At 49.6% G+C, this 13,949-nt stretch overlaps 1 protein-coding gene across 3 annotated transcripts in view; it reads left to right on the top strand.

Annotated features, from left to right (window-relative positions):
- Window positions 1-13,949, top strand: part of DENND11 (DENN domain containing 11) — a 46,270-nt gene continuing 32,321 nt past the window's right edge. For 2 of the 3 annotated variants that reach the window (XM_077850176.1, XM_077850174.1), the window contains exon 1: window positions 1-275. In XM_077850176.1, the coding sequence (XP_077706302.1) occupies window positions 8-275 (268 nt within the window). In that variant the 5' untranslated portion in view covers window positions 1-7. Of the gene's footprint in view, window positions 276-6,803; window positions 6,993-13,949 lie in introns of those variants that run through there. The other variant, XM_077850177.1, reaches the window with a different exon arrangement.

Raw genomic sequence — 13,949 nt, 5'->3', positions numbered from 1 at the left:
CCTCGCCATGGTGGAGCGGGGAGCCGCGGCGCCGCTGCTGCGCTGGGCCGAGGGCCCCGCCGTCTCCCCGCCGCGGGCCCCGGAGCTGCAGGCCGGAGGCCGGGGCTGCGGCGCGGGCGGGGGCGGCCGCGGGGCCGCGGGGCCGCGGGGGAGGCGGGGGCCCGGGGAGCCGGGCGCCTCCGAGGTGCTGCTGCAGCCCGGGCGCCTGGAGCCGGGCGACGTGGAGGAGGACCAGGTGGTGGCCGTGTTCGTGGTCACCTTCGATCCCCGCTCGGGTGAGGGCCGCTCCGGGAGGGGGCGGGGGGAGGGTCGCCCCCGGGGCTTGGGGGGCGGCGGGGAGGGGCTCGCTGCGCGCGCACCTGCACCCCCAGCCCGGCCGCGGGGCCCCCGCGAGGACGCGGGGCTTTGTTCCCGGCGCCCCCCCCCCGCCCCGGGTCCCCGCGGAGCCGCAGCCCGCGCGCCCTCCCGCAGCCTCGTTCGCACTTGGCCGGCGCCGAGGAATCCTGTTTGCAGCCCCGGGCGCGCGGGCTTTTGTTTTGTGGCTTGGCTGAGCGGCCCCCCACCACCCCCGAGAGGAGGGACGCCCCCCAGGTGAACGCTGCAAGGGACGGCACCGAGCTCCGGGGTCCCGGGGCCCCGCCCCGCCCCGCCCCGCGCGGTAACTTTGCGCGCGGCCAAGTTCGCTCCGACTCCGCCTCCGCCTCCGCCAGCGCCGTCCGGGGGGTCGTGCGGGGAGCCTCGGGGGGAGATGGAGCTCGAGACTGGTGGAGGAGCGGCGGCCGCAGGGAGACTCCTGATGGTGGCTTGGGAGGATTAAAGGGTCCCCGAAAATAGTCTTCAGCTTAGCCGCCCAGGGAGGAAGGGTCCGAGCGAGCGGCCAGAACTTCACGGCGGTTCAAAAGTGGGCGCCTGTGCGCTCGGGGCGGGCCTCGGGTGCTCGGGTGCTCGGGTGCTCGGGTGCTCGCTAGCGGCCTCCAGCCGGAGCGGGCTGCCTGGGCTGCCCTGGCAGTGAAGGCGCAGGCCTGGTCGTCCCGGGTCGGGGCTCCTAGGAAGCCCAGGTGTTCCCCTCTGAGCCGGACACCCCAGCCGAGCCCCGGAGTGTGGAGTGCCTGCCCGTCGGTGAAGGGAGAGACCCGCTTCCTCCTGGTCCTCCCTGGATGGGTTCTGGTGGACCCCAAGGGTTGCCACGCGGTGGGAGGAGAAAGGGTTGGACTCTCCAAGTGGCGGGCGGTCCAAGTGTCCAGGCCGGGTGACCTGGCCAGGGATGATAAAGCAGCGAGACGCGGAAGGAAACCAGTGCCAACAGGTGGAGGGACTCGGCCCTTCGGACTCCTGTGTGTCCCTCGGCCTTCAAACTTTTTCTTTGGCTGTGTGTCCAACCCAGTGTTGGAAGGTAATTTTACATCACAGTGCTCTCGCGTGTGTCACTGGCAGAAGTGTCACGAGCTAGTACTAACCCCGTCCGCACGTGGTGTATACTGGTATTTTCTCTTTCTCTAACACGTTGGTTGACTGGCGCGGTTGGGACTCCCAGATGGAGTCTGTGGATCCAATTGGATACCGCTCTTTGGGCCAAACTGGTCAATCCTTATCGCTAGACAAAAGCAGAAACTTTGTAACTTAGGCCCTATACCCCATCACCTACAGGTAAAGAGTTGCTGGCATGAGCCATTCTGGGAAAGGCTGAAGGACAGAAGAAACAGCAAGGGGACGTTAACAGGGTCTGGTTCTGCAGGGCTAGCTCGGACAGTAGAGGGTAGGGAGAGGGAGGGGGAAAGGAGATCCTACAGAACCCCAGATGGAGTTGATAAACCTGGAGAGCACGGCAGGCCTGGGATCCTTCTTTGCGTCAGTCCCAGCTGCGACCATCATTTGGCCAGGTGTGTGTGTGTGTGTGTGTAGACGGAACAGTTTTCAAATTAAGGTTAGTGTGGACACAAGTGATACCCAGACACCGGGTAGGTCTTTACTCTCAATGGTGTTTCATGTAATCGTGGTCCTCACTAACTGGAGCGTCGTTTCCACCCAGTTTTCTCCGTGAGCAAAACAGACCAAGGCTGAGTGAGTGATTTGGAAATACTAAGTAGCCAATGACACTTGACTCTAAGTCCCGTCTTTCTAGTGTACTGCGTTGCCTGAACCTCTGTCCCCCAACTTTTTATCATTACTGTACCCAGGGAGTGGAGAGGACCGGGAGGAGAATGTGTTTCACTTTGGTTGGTGGTTTTGGTTATAGGCGTTTTTTTTTTTTTTTTTTAAACTGTTCCCTGCCCATTAACTTACCTCTCTCTTGTCATCTATCACAGTCCAAGATGGCACTTTGTGTCATGTTAAAAAGAAAAAACCTCTGATAGTACCTCTAGAAAGTGATAATGCTATGGTCCATCTCCTAACGTGGAAGTTGGAATGAATGCTCCTGAGATTTTGGATCTTCCAAGGGTAGCAGAGCTCCTGTGGTGTCCCCTTGTGTGACAGGCAAGGAAGTCATCGTCTGGCGACGTGAGAGGCCGGTCCTCAGTTGCCCGGTGAGCTGGAGACCTCTGGGGACTGGGCCAGGTCTCCTGGTTTGAGTTCAGTATCCTCCTGACTCTGCTGTGGAGGCAGATCACGTGTAACTATTTAATCCAGCTTTGCCAAGAGGGGCCGGGTAGCTCAGCTGGTTAGAGCCTAGTGCCCGTGACCTTGTCCACCAAGACTTTGGCCCTTCCTTAGTCTCGGATACCACAAACAGTAGAGCGCAGACTGGCTTCTTTACAAAAATCAGAACATATCACAGATCTTCTCAGGTGGCAGATAGTCTAGACTTTTCTTTCTCTTGTTTACCTCTTTCTTCCTCTCCACTTTCCTGTTTCTTCCACCTGCATCATTTCCTCCCCTTCTTCCTCCTCCCCAGACCTACCGAGTCATTTACTGCCAGGCCCACAGCCGTTTCATTCAGCTTCCCACCCCATCTGAGGAACTGTGGGCACCTGTGCACACAGGAGGGCGAGAGAGATGTAGGAAAAGAGGGTCCCCAGCTGTGGTGCATCAGTGGGGCATGAGGAGTCTGTGTGGAGAGAGGGGATGTAAGAGGGTAGGGGCAGCCCGGGTGGCCCAGCCCGCCTTCAGCCCAGGGCATGATCCTGGATACCGGGGATTGAGTCCCACGTCAGGCTCCCTGCATGGAGCCTGTTTCTCCCCTGCCTGTGTCTCTGGGTCTCTCACAAATAAATAAAATCTTAAAAAAAAAAAAAAGGTAGAAGGGAGGAGTGGGTCCTTGTCAGGGTGTGTGTGGGCAGGTGTGCGCACAGGTAGACGCACCTCTGGCAGGAGAAGGCTCAGCGATTTGCAGACTGGTGTCTGGCAGGGAACGAGTCCTTTTCTGCTTCTGGAGACAAGTTTTCGGTTGGGCATCTATAGGAAGAATCGGAGAAGAGGGGAGAGGTGTGAAGAATGGGATTTGCTTTGGATTCACGGCCTGAAGAATATGCTGGTCAGATCCACAAATGACGTGCGGACTAGGGACTTGGGGTTCAAGTGGAGCAGAGGCTCTGTCCTCGTGCAGTGTCTCCCTGGAGCAGGGAGCCCCTAGAGTGGCGGTGCTGGCCATCTGGGCTACAAAGCTGCTATTGAAACCAGGCCCAGATGCTAACTCCGAAGGCCAGGTGGGAGAGGTTGGCAGCCAGAATCTTGTTTTTTCATTGTGTTCAGCCCATGAGTCAAGCCCCGATTTTTTTTTTTTTAATTTTTATTTATTTATGATAGTCACACAGAGAGAGAGAGAGAGAGGCAGAGACACAGGCAGAGGGAGAAGCAGGCTCCATGCACCGGGAGCCCGATGTGGGATTCGATCCCGGGTCTCCAGGATCGCGCCCTGGGCCAAAGGCAGGCGCCAAACCGCTGCGCCACCCAGGGTTCCCAAGCCCCGATTTTTAATTTTTAATTTTGTTGAATTTTTAGTAAAATTTTCCTACTTTTTTCTGCCTGCTTGTGTGTGGGCCTGTGGCAGAGGAGGCTTTGGACCCGGTGTCTGACGCCAGTGAATCACTGGACTGTTTCTTTTATAAGAGATTCACTTTAAAATGCTGTGTCCACCCCCTCACCGAGTTATTTCGTGGGGACTTGGGGGGAATTCCTATCCATTGTGTGTTTGCCCTGGAGGGTTGAGGGGAGGAGGGCTGAGGTTTTTTTTTTTTTTTTTTTTTAAGATTTTGTTTATTTATTTATTAATGAGACACACAGAGAGAGGCAGAGACCTAGGCGGAGGGAGAAGCAGGCTCCCTGCAGGGAGCCCGATGCGGGACTCGATCCCAGGACCCCATGATCATGACCTGAGCTGAAGGCAGACGCTCAACCACTGAGCCACCCAGGCGTCCCAGAGCTGAGGTTTTGAAAGATAAGCTCTTTTCCTATCGTTCTTCCTATTGTTCTTGATGAGATGAATTACTGCCTCTTCCTCCCTCAACTAGCCACGGCCCAAATTGCCCCTGAACACCTGTTTCATTTCCTCTACATGCTCCTCAGTTTGTATCAGGTGAGTGTGTTTGAGATCACACTAACCTTAACCTCCGTGCAGTCTCCATAAAGTCCACACGACACCAGCATTTTCTTTTACGTGGTGGAGACGAGGCGGGCACAGCGGGATTCGGGCTGGGGGGAATGAGAATGGAAGATCTGGAACATCATTTTGAGATGCAAAGAGCAGTCCTAAGAATGGGCAGCTCCAAGGGCAAAGAGAGGGTGGCCTGTCGGTCAGCCAGGAGGTCCTCAGAATGATGGCCTGGGGGCCACATCCTCCCTCGGAAGGTCCCTTAGAAGGTCCCTCAGAAGGCGGGGGAGCACGAGTGCGGTTAATTTCATTAATCCCACGTGGGCAGAGTCTTCCCTGGGTGCTGGGGATTCACCTGCTTGCGGCTTCCAGGGAGAAGCCAGTTTGGGGCCACCTGCTGTGGGTTCCCTTCCTTCACCTCACTCAGCGAGTGAGGCAGAGGTGGGAGGCACCCCCACGGTTACGGGGTGGTTACGGGGTGCCCGCTGTGGGGGAGCTGGCCTCTGATCCTTCATCCCCCTCTCATCACTGTACCGGTGAGCACAGCGGATACCCTGCAGTCACCTGCACCGGCCCAGGGGTGAGCCAGGTCCCGGGGCCTGCCCTCCCTCTGCACACGGCTGCCCAGGGTGACATGACACAGGGCCCGGGAAATGGAAGGGTTCCTCCTCCTAGAATTAATGCGTTGGAATTCAGTCTTGGACTGGCCTGGGGCGGACTTGAAATCCCCAGGATGCATTGCTTCCTGCCTCAGGTGTCTTTATACTGATGCTTCCTTTGCTGTGCACATGCTCTCATCCCAGGTGGTTTATTTTTATTTTTTTTTTAAAGATTTTATTTATTTATTCATGAGACACAGAGAGAGAGAGAGGCAGAGACACAGGCAGAGGGAGGAGCAGACTCCATGCAGGGAGCCCGACGCGGGACTCGATCCCAGGTCTCCAGGGTCACGGCCTAGGCCGAAGGCAGACGCTCAACTGCTGAGCCACCCGGGCTGCCCTCATCCCCGGTGGTTTAAAAACTGTTCCAGAACCATTTACAACCAAGAGTCAGTAGAGGCTGTTTCCTTCTCTGGTGTTCGGAGTCTGAACCAAATAATCTTTTGAGGTTTCTCCCTCCTGTGGCATCTGGTGGCTCCCTAAGCAGATGAGGGAATGTGGTGCTGGGACTACAAGTGTTCCCGGATTCTTGCCTTCCTTCTGGAGACAGGATTCCTTCTTACTTCCCGACTGGAATTAGCAGATGTATATGCTGCTAGAAAGAAGCTGATGCCTGGTAAGAAAAAAAGAAAAAAAAAAAAAAAAAAAGAATCAAGGAATCTGTTGGGGGAGAGCAAAGGGGTGCAAAGTTCCACTCTTGAGGTCAGAAGGAGCTGTAACAGGATTGTCCTGATGCGAAGCCCTCGAAGAGATTTTTTTTTTTATTTAAATTCAACTTAATTAACATAGTATGTTATTAGTTTCAGAGGTAGAATTTAGTGATTCATCAGTGGCATGTGACACCCGCTGCTGATTCCATCACGTGCCCTCCTTCCTGCCCGTCACCCTGTCACCCCAGCTCCCCCACCCCCTCCAGCAACCCCCAGCTTGTTTCCCAGAGTTAGGAGCCTCTCACGGTTTGCCTCCCTCCCTGTTTTCATCTTCTTTTTCCTTCCCTTCCCCTGTGTTCAAGAGGAAATTCTTGATTGGGAACCACCCAACGGGAATGGGGAGGAGGAGGAGGAAGGAAAGTCACGTATTTCCCCTTAGAGATTATTTTGGTTGGGATCCTTGTTCTGTCTACTTGGACTATTTCGAGATGAACTTTCTAAGAGGCAGCAGCGGTTAGCACTGGTGTCTGTTCTCCCGGAGAAGTGCTGGTTGCCGAGGCCACCTCACGGGGAAGCAGCAAAGGAGGCAGAGGCGGTCCTGGTTGTCGTTCACAGGATGGAGGGTGACTCACCTGGGGCCGGAGCTCCCCAAACACCAGCCCTGGGAGGCTCTGGCATGTACGCAGCTGCCAGGCTGACCTTCAGAACGGCAGGTGGCAGGTGCACACCGTCTGTCCATCCACAGCCAGGCTCGGCCTTGCCCTCTGGCTTCCCCTGGGTGGCTGAGCCACCGGCCCAGGGAGCTGGGAGCCCCCGTTCCTTTCAACAGGGACATGTTTGCCTTTGCAGGAGCCCAGCCCCTGGCACTTGCTGCCAAGTCATGTTCTGCCAATATTTATTGACCGGCTGGTTGGATGTCCCTAACGCAGATGGCCACCTGTGGCCCTTCCCTCTAAGTTGTCTTTGAAGCTGGAGGCAAGGTGGGGCCTTGAGGCGGGCCCACGGGTGGCGGAGGCCGGAGGCAGGAGAGAGAGAGGGGGAGAGGCCCTTGTCCGTCCAAAATCAAAGGGTCAAGAAAATGACCACGTACATGATAAAAATAAAAAATGTGATCATGAATCAAGCCCTGGAACAGATGAAGACAAAAGTGGATGAGTGAGTTGTGTAAACTCCTTTCCATTCTGTCTCAAATTTTAACTTTTAGAGACTTGCTGATGAATCTCCTTTATGTTTTTTTCCTCTTTTCATTGTTTCTGGGTTTTATGTTTGTCTTTTTAAAAAAAAAAAGATTTTATTGATTTATTCATGAGAGAGAAGCAGAAACACAGGCAGAGGGAGAAGCAGGCTCCACGCAGGGAGCCCGACTTGGGACTCGATCCCGAGTCTCCAGGATCAGGCCCTGGGCTGAAGGTGGCGCTGAGCCACCTGGGTTGCCCCCGCTCTCCCCCCCCCCCCCCCGCCCCCGCCGCTTTTTTTAATGTGGACTTAATTGAGTTGATCTTTTGATAATCTGCAACCTGGGTAATTTGTACTGGTAAAGTTTTAATAAACTTGAAATGAGAGAAACAAAAAACAAAAAAACAAAAAACCCTCTTTCTCTGGTTACCCCTCAGATGAGCCTTTTGTTGAATCCGTCGGGGCCCCAGCTTCCTGGCGCAGTTCCTACGGGGCAGTGAGGGTATTTGGGAGGCTAGAGGGCTTGCAGTGGGGAGACCGGGCCTGGGGTGGCTACATTCAGTGAGGGTTTTTTCTGGCATTTAATTACTCACCGCAATGATTTCATTTTTGCAGAATCGCTTTCCTCGAAGCCTCTACAAGTTTTATATGTAAACTGGTTTCTAATTTTTTTCATTTTTATTTTTTTTAAGATTTTATGTATTCGTAGGAGACCCAGAGAGGCAGAGACACAGGCAGAGGGAGAAGCAGGCTCCTTGCGGGGAGCCCGATGTGGGATTCGATCCCGTGACCCCAGGATCACGACCTGAGCTGAAGGCTGATGCTCAACCACTGAGCAGCCCAGGCATTTCCAGTTTTTGTGAATAGTGTAATATTTCTGTTAAGCATGACCTTTAGCCAACGATGCCTCTTTATTACCCTATTTATTGCACACTGCCTCAATTACATTTTGCTTTTGCAGAGTCCTTTCTGCTTACCTTATGTTTTTCCACATCGCCTTTATTTACATTATGTTCCCCAATTTGTATGTTGACATTTTTTTAAGACCTCAGAAAAGTTAGAGGAATAGTATAGTGCAAACTTAGAGTCTGCCCCCATTTCTTGGACATTTTGCCATATTTGCTTTATCTTTAGCCGTATCCTTAACCTGCATTCCTAAAAATCACTGGGCTGTGAAAGACTTGGAGTAAAAAGTCACAAGGTGTATGGAGAAGATGGGGTCAGGGCATAGCACTCAGAAACTGTCAGTGACTTGTTTAAGCAAAGATGGGAACCGAATATACGAATGGTAGGATGATTATACATACGGTAATGAATTAAGAGAGACATAAATACTCAAAGTGTGGCATTTCACCTTAAGAAAGAGCTGACTTTGCATAGGAAGGTGGATGTCAGAAGTGTGGAGCTTGTGATTTATGGTGAAGTGGAAGGAGGGCTATGTGACATTGGATGGACAGTGGTGGCCCTAGAAGTGACAGGCACAGCTTTCTTTTAAAGATTTTATTTATTTATTCATGAGAGACACAGAGCGAGAGAGAGGCAGAGACACAGGCAAAGGGAGAAGCAGGCCCCATGCAGGGAGCCCGACGTGGGACTCCATCCTGGGCCTCCAGGATCACACCCCAGGCCAAAGGCGGCGCCAAACCGCTGGGCCAGCTTCTAACCCAGTGAACGAAGGTAACGCACGGGTGTTTGAGTTATAGCGGGGACTGCATTCTGTGCATTTCTGTGTGGCTCATTCCTGCTCGGGTGCAGTTTTCAGCATTCAAGTTGCTACCCTTGTGACCAAAATTGTCTATCAGCAAACAGGAAATCCCCTACGATCAGATTGTTCCTTAATCGTATCAAATGCTTTGGAACAAAATCAGCTCACATTCTAGCCGAACTATCGACTGGTGTGCGGCTCTTTTTCTGCCGAACTATTGGACAATAAGTTCCAGACATCATATCATTACATTTCTGAATACCTCATTTTAAATCTAAGAATAAGGGGATCCCTCGGTGGCTCAGCGGTTTGGCGCCTGCCTTTGGTCCAGGGCATGATCCTGGAGCCCTGGGATCGAGTCCCGCCCCGCATGGGGCTCCCTGCATGGAGCCTGCTTGTCCCTCTGCCTGTGTCTCTGCCTCTCCCTCTCTCTCTCTCTCTCTATGTCTATCATAAAAAAAAAAAAAAAAAATTTAAGAATAAGGCCATTTTCCTACATAACCACCATATCATTATCAATCCTAGGGTAACTAACCAAGGTCAATTCATCCATTGGTTTATTTATTCTTAATTAATAAATTTAGCTTTTTTTTTTAGACCGGTTTCAGGTTTACAGAAAAACTGAGCAGAAAGCCCAGAGCGTTCCCATCTACCACCTTCCCACCCAGTTTCCCTGTAGTATTAACATCTAGCATTCGCGTGGCTTATTTGTTACAACTGATGAACCGATACTGATAAATTGGCTGAAGCCCATGGTCTGCATCAGGGTTTACTCTCTGTGTTGTACCTTCTGTGGGTTTGAAAAATGCACAGTGTTATGTGTCCACAGTAATGGTATCCTACAGAAACAGTTTTACTGCCCCGAAAAGTCACGGTGCTCTACTTATTCATCCGTCCTTAGCCACTGATCTATTTGCTATCTAATTTGTTTTCCAGAGTGTCACAGAACTGGAATTACACAGAATGTAGCCTTTTCAGACGGGTTTCTTTCACTTAGCAGTATGTGTTTAAGTTTCCTTCATGTTTTTGTGGCTTGATAGCTCATTTCTGAGTAGGATTTTATTGTCTGGATGTTGCACAGTCTGTTTTTCCATTTACCTGTTGAAGGATACCTTGGTTGCTTCCAGTTTGGGGCAATTACAAATAAAGCTGCTATAAACATTCATGTGCAGGCTTTTGTGTGGACATGAGCTTTCGCTCATTGGATAAATATGAAGGAGCAGGAGTGCCTGATTGTGTGGTAAGAATATGTTTAGTTGAGATCCCTGGGTGGCTCAGTGGTTGAGCATCTGCCTTTGGCCTAGGGCGTGATCCTGGAGACCCGGGATCGAGTCCCACATCGGGCTCCCTGCGTGGAGCCTGCTTCTTCCTCTGCCTGTATCTCTGCCTCTCTCTCCCTCTCTCTGTGTCTCTCATGAATAAATAAATAAAATCTTACAAAACTAAACATATTCTTTTTTTTTTTTTTTTTTTTTAAGAACCTGCCAAACTGTCCTCCAAAGTGGTGATACCATTTTGTATTCCCACCAGCAGTGAATGAGATTTCCCATGGCTACACATCCTTGTTAGCATTTGGTGTTTTCCGTGTTTTGGATTTTGACTATTCTCATAGGTGTGTAGTAGAATCTTGTTGTTTTGATTTGGAATTCCCTGATGATATGACATTTTGAGCATGTTTTTCAAATGCTCATTTGCCATCTGGATAGCTTCTTTGGTGTGATGACTGTTCCAATCTTTTGTCCATTTTTAATTTTTATTTATTTTTAAAGATTTTGTTACTCGTGAGACACAGAGTGAGGCAGAGACATAGAGGGAGAAGCATGCTCCTGTGGGGAGCCTAATGTGGGCCTCAATCCTGGGACACCGGGATCACGACCTGAGGCTAAGGCAGACGCTCAACCACTGAGCCACCCAGGCATTGCTATGTTTATTTTTATATATATGTATTTCATATATATAAATATGTATATATGTATTCATGTATTTTTTTTGTTTTTCTTAAATATAATCTCTACCCCCAATATGGGATTTGAACTCACAACCCAGAGATCAGGAGTCACATGCTCTACCAACTGAACCAGCCAGGTGCCCCTATGTGTGTGTGTGTGTGTGTGTGTGTATATGTGTGTATATATTAAGATTTGGTTTTTGTCCATTTTTTAAATTGGGTGTTTATATTAATGTTGTGTCTTAGAAGTTCTTTATATATTTGTGTGTATTTTGGATTTAAGCCTTTATCACATAACTTTTTACAAATATTTTCTTTGAGTCTATGGCTTGTCTTTGTTCTCTTAATAATGTCTTCCACAGATCAGAAGTTTTTAATTTTAATGAAGTGCAATGTATGAGTTTTTTTCTTCATGGATTGTGCTCCTGATGTTGTATCTAAAAACTCATTGCTGAGGGTCACCTAGATTTTCTCCTATGTTACCTTCCAGAAGTTTTATAATTTTGTATTTGGTAATTAGGTATACTATTCATATTGAATTACTTTTTGTGAAAGATGTAAGGCTGTGTCTAGATTCATTTTTTTTTCTTTTTTTTTGCCTGTGGACATCCATTGTTGAAAAGATTATCCTTTCTCCATTGTATTGCCTTTGCTCCTTTGGCAAAGATCAGCTGACTGTATTTGCATGGGTCTATTTCTGGGCTCTGTATTCTGTTGATCTGTTTGTCTAATTTTGTCTAATCACTGTCTTGATTACTGTGGTTTTTATAGTTAAGTCTTGGAATTGGGTAGTCTCACTTCAACTTTTTTTCAGTTTGTGTTGACTCTTTGGGGCCTTTGCCTTTCCATATAGACTTTAGAATTAATTTTTCAATATCCACAAATAACTTGGGATTTTGATTGAGATTGCACTGGATCTACAGCATAAAGAAATGTGAAGTTCCCCATGCTCAGATTGTTCTCTAATGTTTCAGTCGTGTTGACACTAATTCAGCAAGCATTCCATCAGAACTGACTATATACAGAGATTTTTTTTTTCCTGAGCCATTTGAAAGTAATCGCATCATCATGTCTGATGACACTTTACTGCTAAATTCATGAGTATAAACCTCCTAAGAAAAAGGACATTTTTTTAAAAGATTTTATTTATTCATGAGAGACACACAGAGAGAGGCAGAGACACAGGCAGAGGGAGAAACAGGCTCCCTGCGGGGAGCCCGATGTGGGACTCAATCCCAGGACACCAGGGTCAACCTGAGCCAAAGGGAGACACTCAGCCACTGAACCACCCAGGCGTCCCACAAAATACATTTTCTTTTTTTTTTTTAATTTTATTTATTTATAATAGTCACAGAGAGAGAGAGAGAGAGAGGCAGAGACACAGGCAGAGGGAGAAGCAGGCTCCATGCACCGGGAGCCTGATGTGGGATTCGATCCCGGGTCTCCAGGATCGTGCCCTGGGCCAAAGGCAGGCGCCAAACCGCTGCGCCACCCAGGGATCCCACAAAATACATTTTCTTACATAACCACAATTACCCCTAGAGTAATTAACGTTAATTCATCAATTAGTTTTCTTTAAAAAATTCCAGTCTGCAATAAAGGTGTTTTTCTTTCTTTTATTACTCTTTAATACCCCTCCTGTCCTGTGCTAAGCAGTGTGCTGTGTTGGGATATGAGACAAAGTTTTTATGGAGTCCCTGCGGAGATAGACATCTTAGACCGTGACTGTATAGACTGGGGTGAGGACTACAGAGCTTCATTTACTTTCCTTGAGTTCAAGGGGTGTGTAAGCAGAGATGTCCTTCCTGCGACATAAAGAGGACTATTCCCAGAGCTGTGTTTGGAGCTTGTGCTCATTCCATGATCTGCCAGCCTGACCCCAATGGAACTTTCCCCTAAGGGACTTGCATCCATCTCGAAGTTAATCATGTCACTACCAGGATGTCATTCCTTCCATCTCAGTCTTTCAGTTTCTGTACAGTGAGGATTGGACAGGGGCACAGGGGAGCAAGGATAACGGCTTTGAGAACTAGGCTGAGGAATGGGGGCTTGATTCTATAGGTCAGTGGTATTAAGTAACACACGGATTTGGCCGGGAATACCAGGGACCCAAATGAACAGTGGCTTCATCAAGATAGGGGTTTGTTTCTCTTTCCTGCAACAGGAGATAGCTGGTGTAGAGCTGGAATGCTGGCTCAGATCCATGGGGTCATCCGGGGACCTAGATTCGTGACAGCTGTCACCACATCCACATTCCAGGCAGCAGGATGGAGGAAGGGGCAGTGTTCTCTTCCCTGTAAGGTGCTCCTTGGCAACTCCACACCTCACTCTGTCTGCATCCCACTGGCCAGAATGGACTCGTGGACACACCTATATGCAAGAAGATGCTGAGAAACATAGTTGTCCGTTGGAAGGCTACATGCCAGGCTAAATATAGGATATTCTAGCCCCTATAAGAAAGGAAGAGTGGACACTGAGGTTAACTTGCAGCTCCTTGTATACTAGCATATTTGAAAAAAAAAAAAAAAACTTCTATAAAACTAGTCCCTTAAGATACTTCTTAAAAATAAGTCTATTGGCCCAGAAAATTTGGAAACATTGAGGTCTCATAGAAATTCACAGTGCAGAGTAACATCCTAAAGCCTCTGCGAAGTTCTGCATTAAAGTGTGTCTGTCCTTTAACCTGAGATAATGTGGCCAAAGTCCATTTTAAAAATTTATTTTTCACAGAAGCCCTATTACCGTAAGCTTTGGGAAACACTGCCTTGGGAATTGTTAAAGATTTCTTAGTTTGTAGTGATGTAGACATTTTTGCAGGAGTTTTGCTCCCAGGGATGTTGTCAACAGAAATGTGTGCATGTTGTGTCAAAAATTAATCAAAGGAACAGAACCACTAGGAGATGTCTGAAGGGATTTATTGCAAGAATTCAGTCTCACACAGTTGGGGGAGCTGGGTAGACGGTCTGTGTGAGGCTGCTGTCCTGCTGCCTGATGATGGAGCTTGAACTCTGTTGGGCGGGCAGTGATGGAAGAGGAGAGTATGGTTGGGAAGACGGAGAGAAGCTGGGACACTTAAGAATGTACCGAAAGTCAGAGGGTCAGGCTGCCTCTGACTTTAATGATGCGGGTGTCCTGATGAAGCCGATGCCCTTTGTTATGGAACTAAACACACACCTGGCTTAGGAGTCTGAGAAGCTGAAAGAGGATCCCAGGGAGACTGGGTCCAGCATTCACAGGCCTGGCTGCCACCACCTGGCCCCCGATCGAGGTGGTCTGCAGATGA

Source organism: Canis aureus, chromosome 15 (assembly GCF_053574225.1).
Source record: "Canis aureus isolate CA01 chromosome 15, VMU_Caureus_v.1.0, whole genome shotgun sequence".
Taxonomy (NCBI): domain Eukaryota; kingdom Metazoa; phylum Chordata; class Mammalia; order Carnivora; family Canidae; genus Canis; species Canis aureus.
The sequence above is the reverse complement of the archived record's forward strand: the minus strand, read 5'-3'. Positions and strand labels throughout refer to the sequence as shown.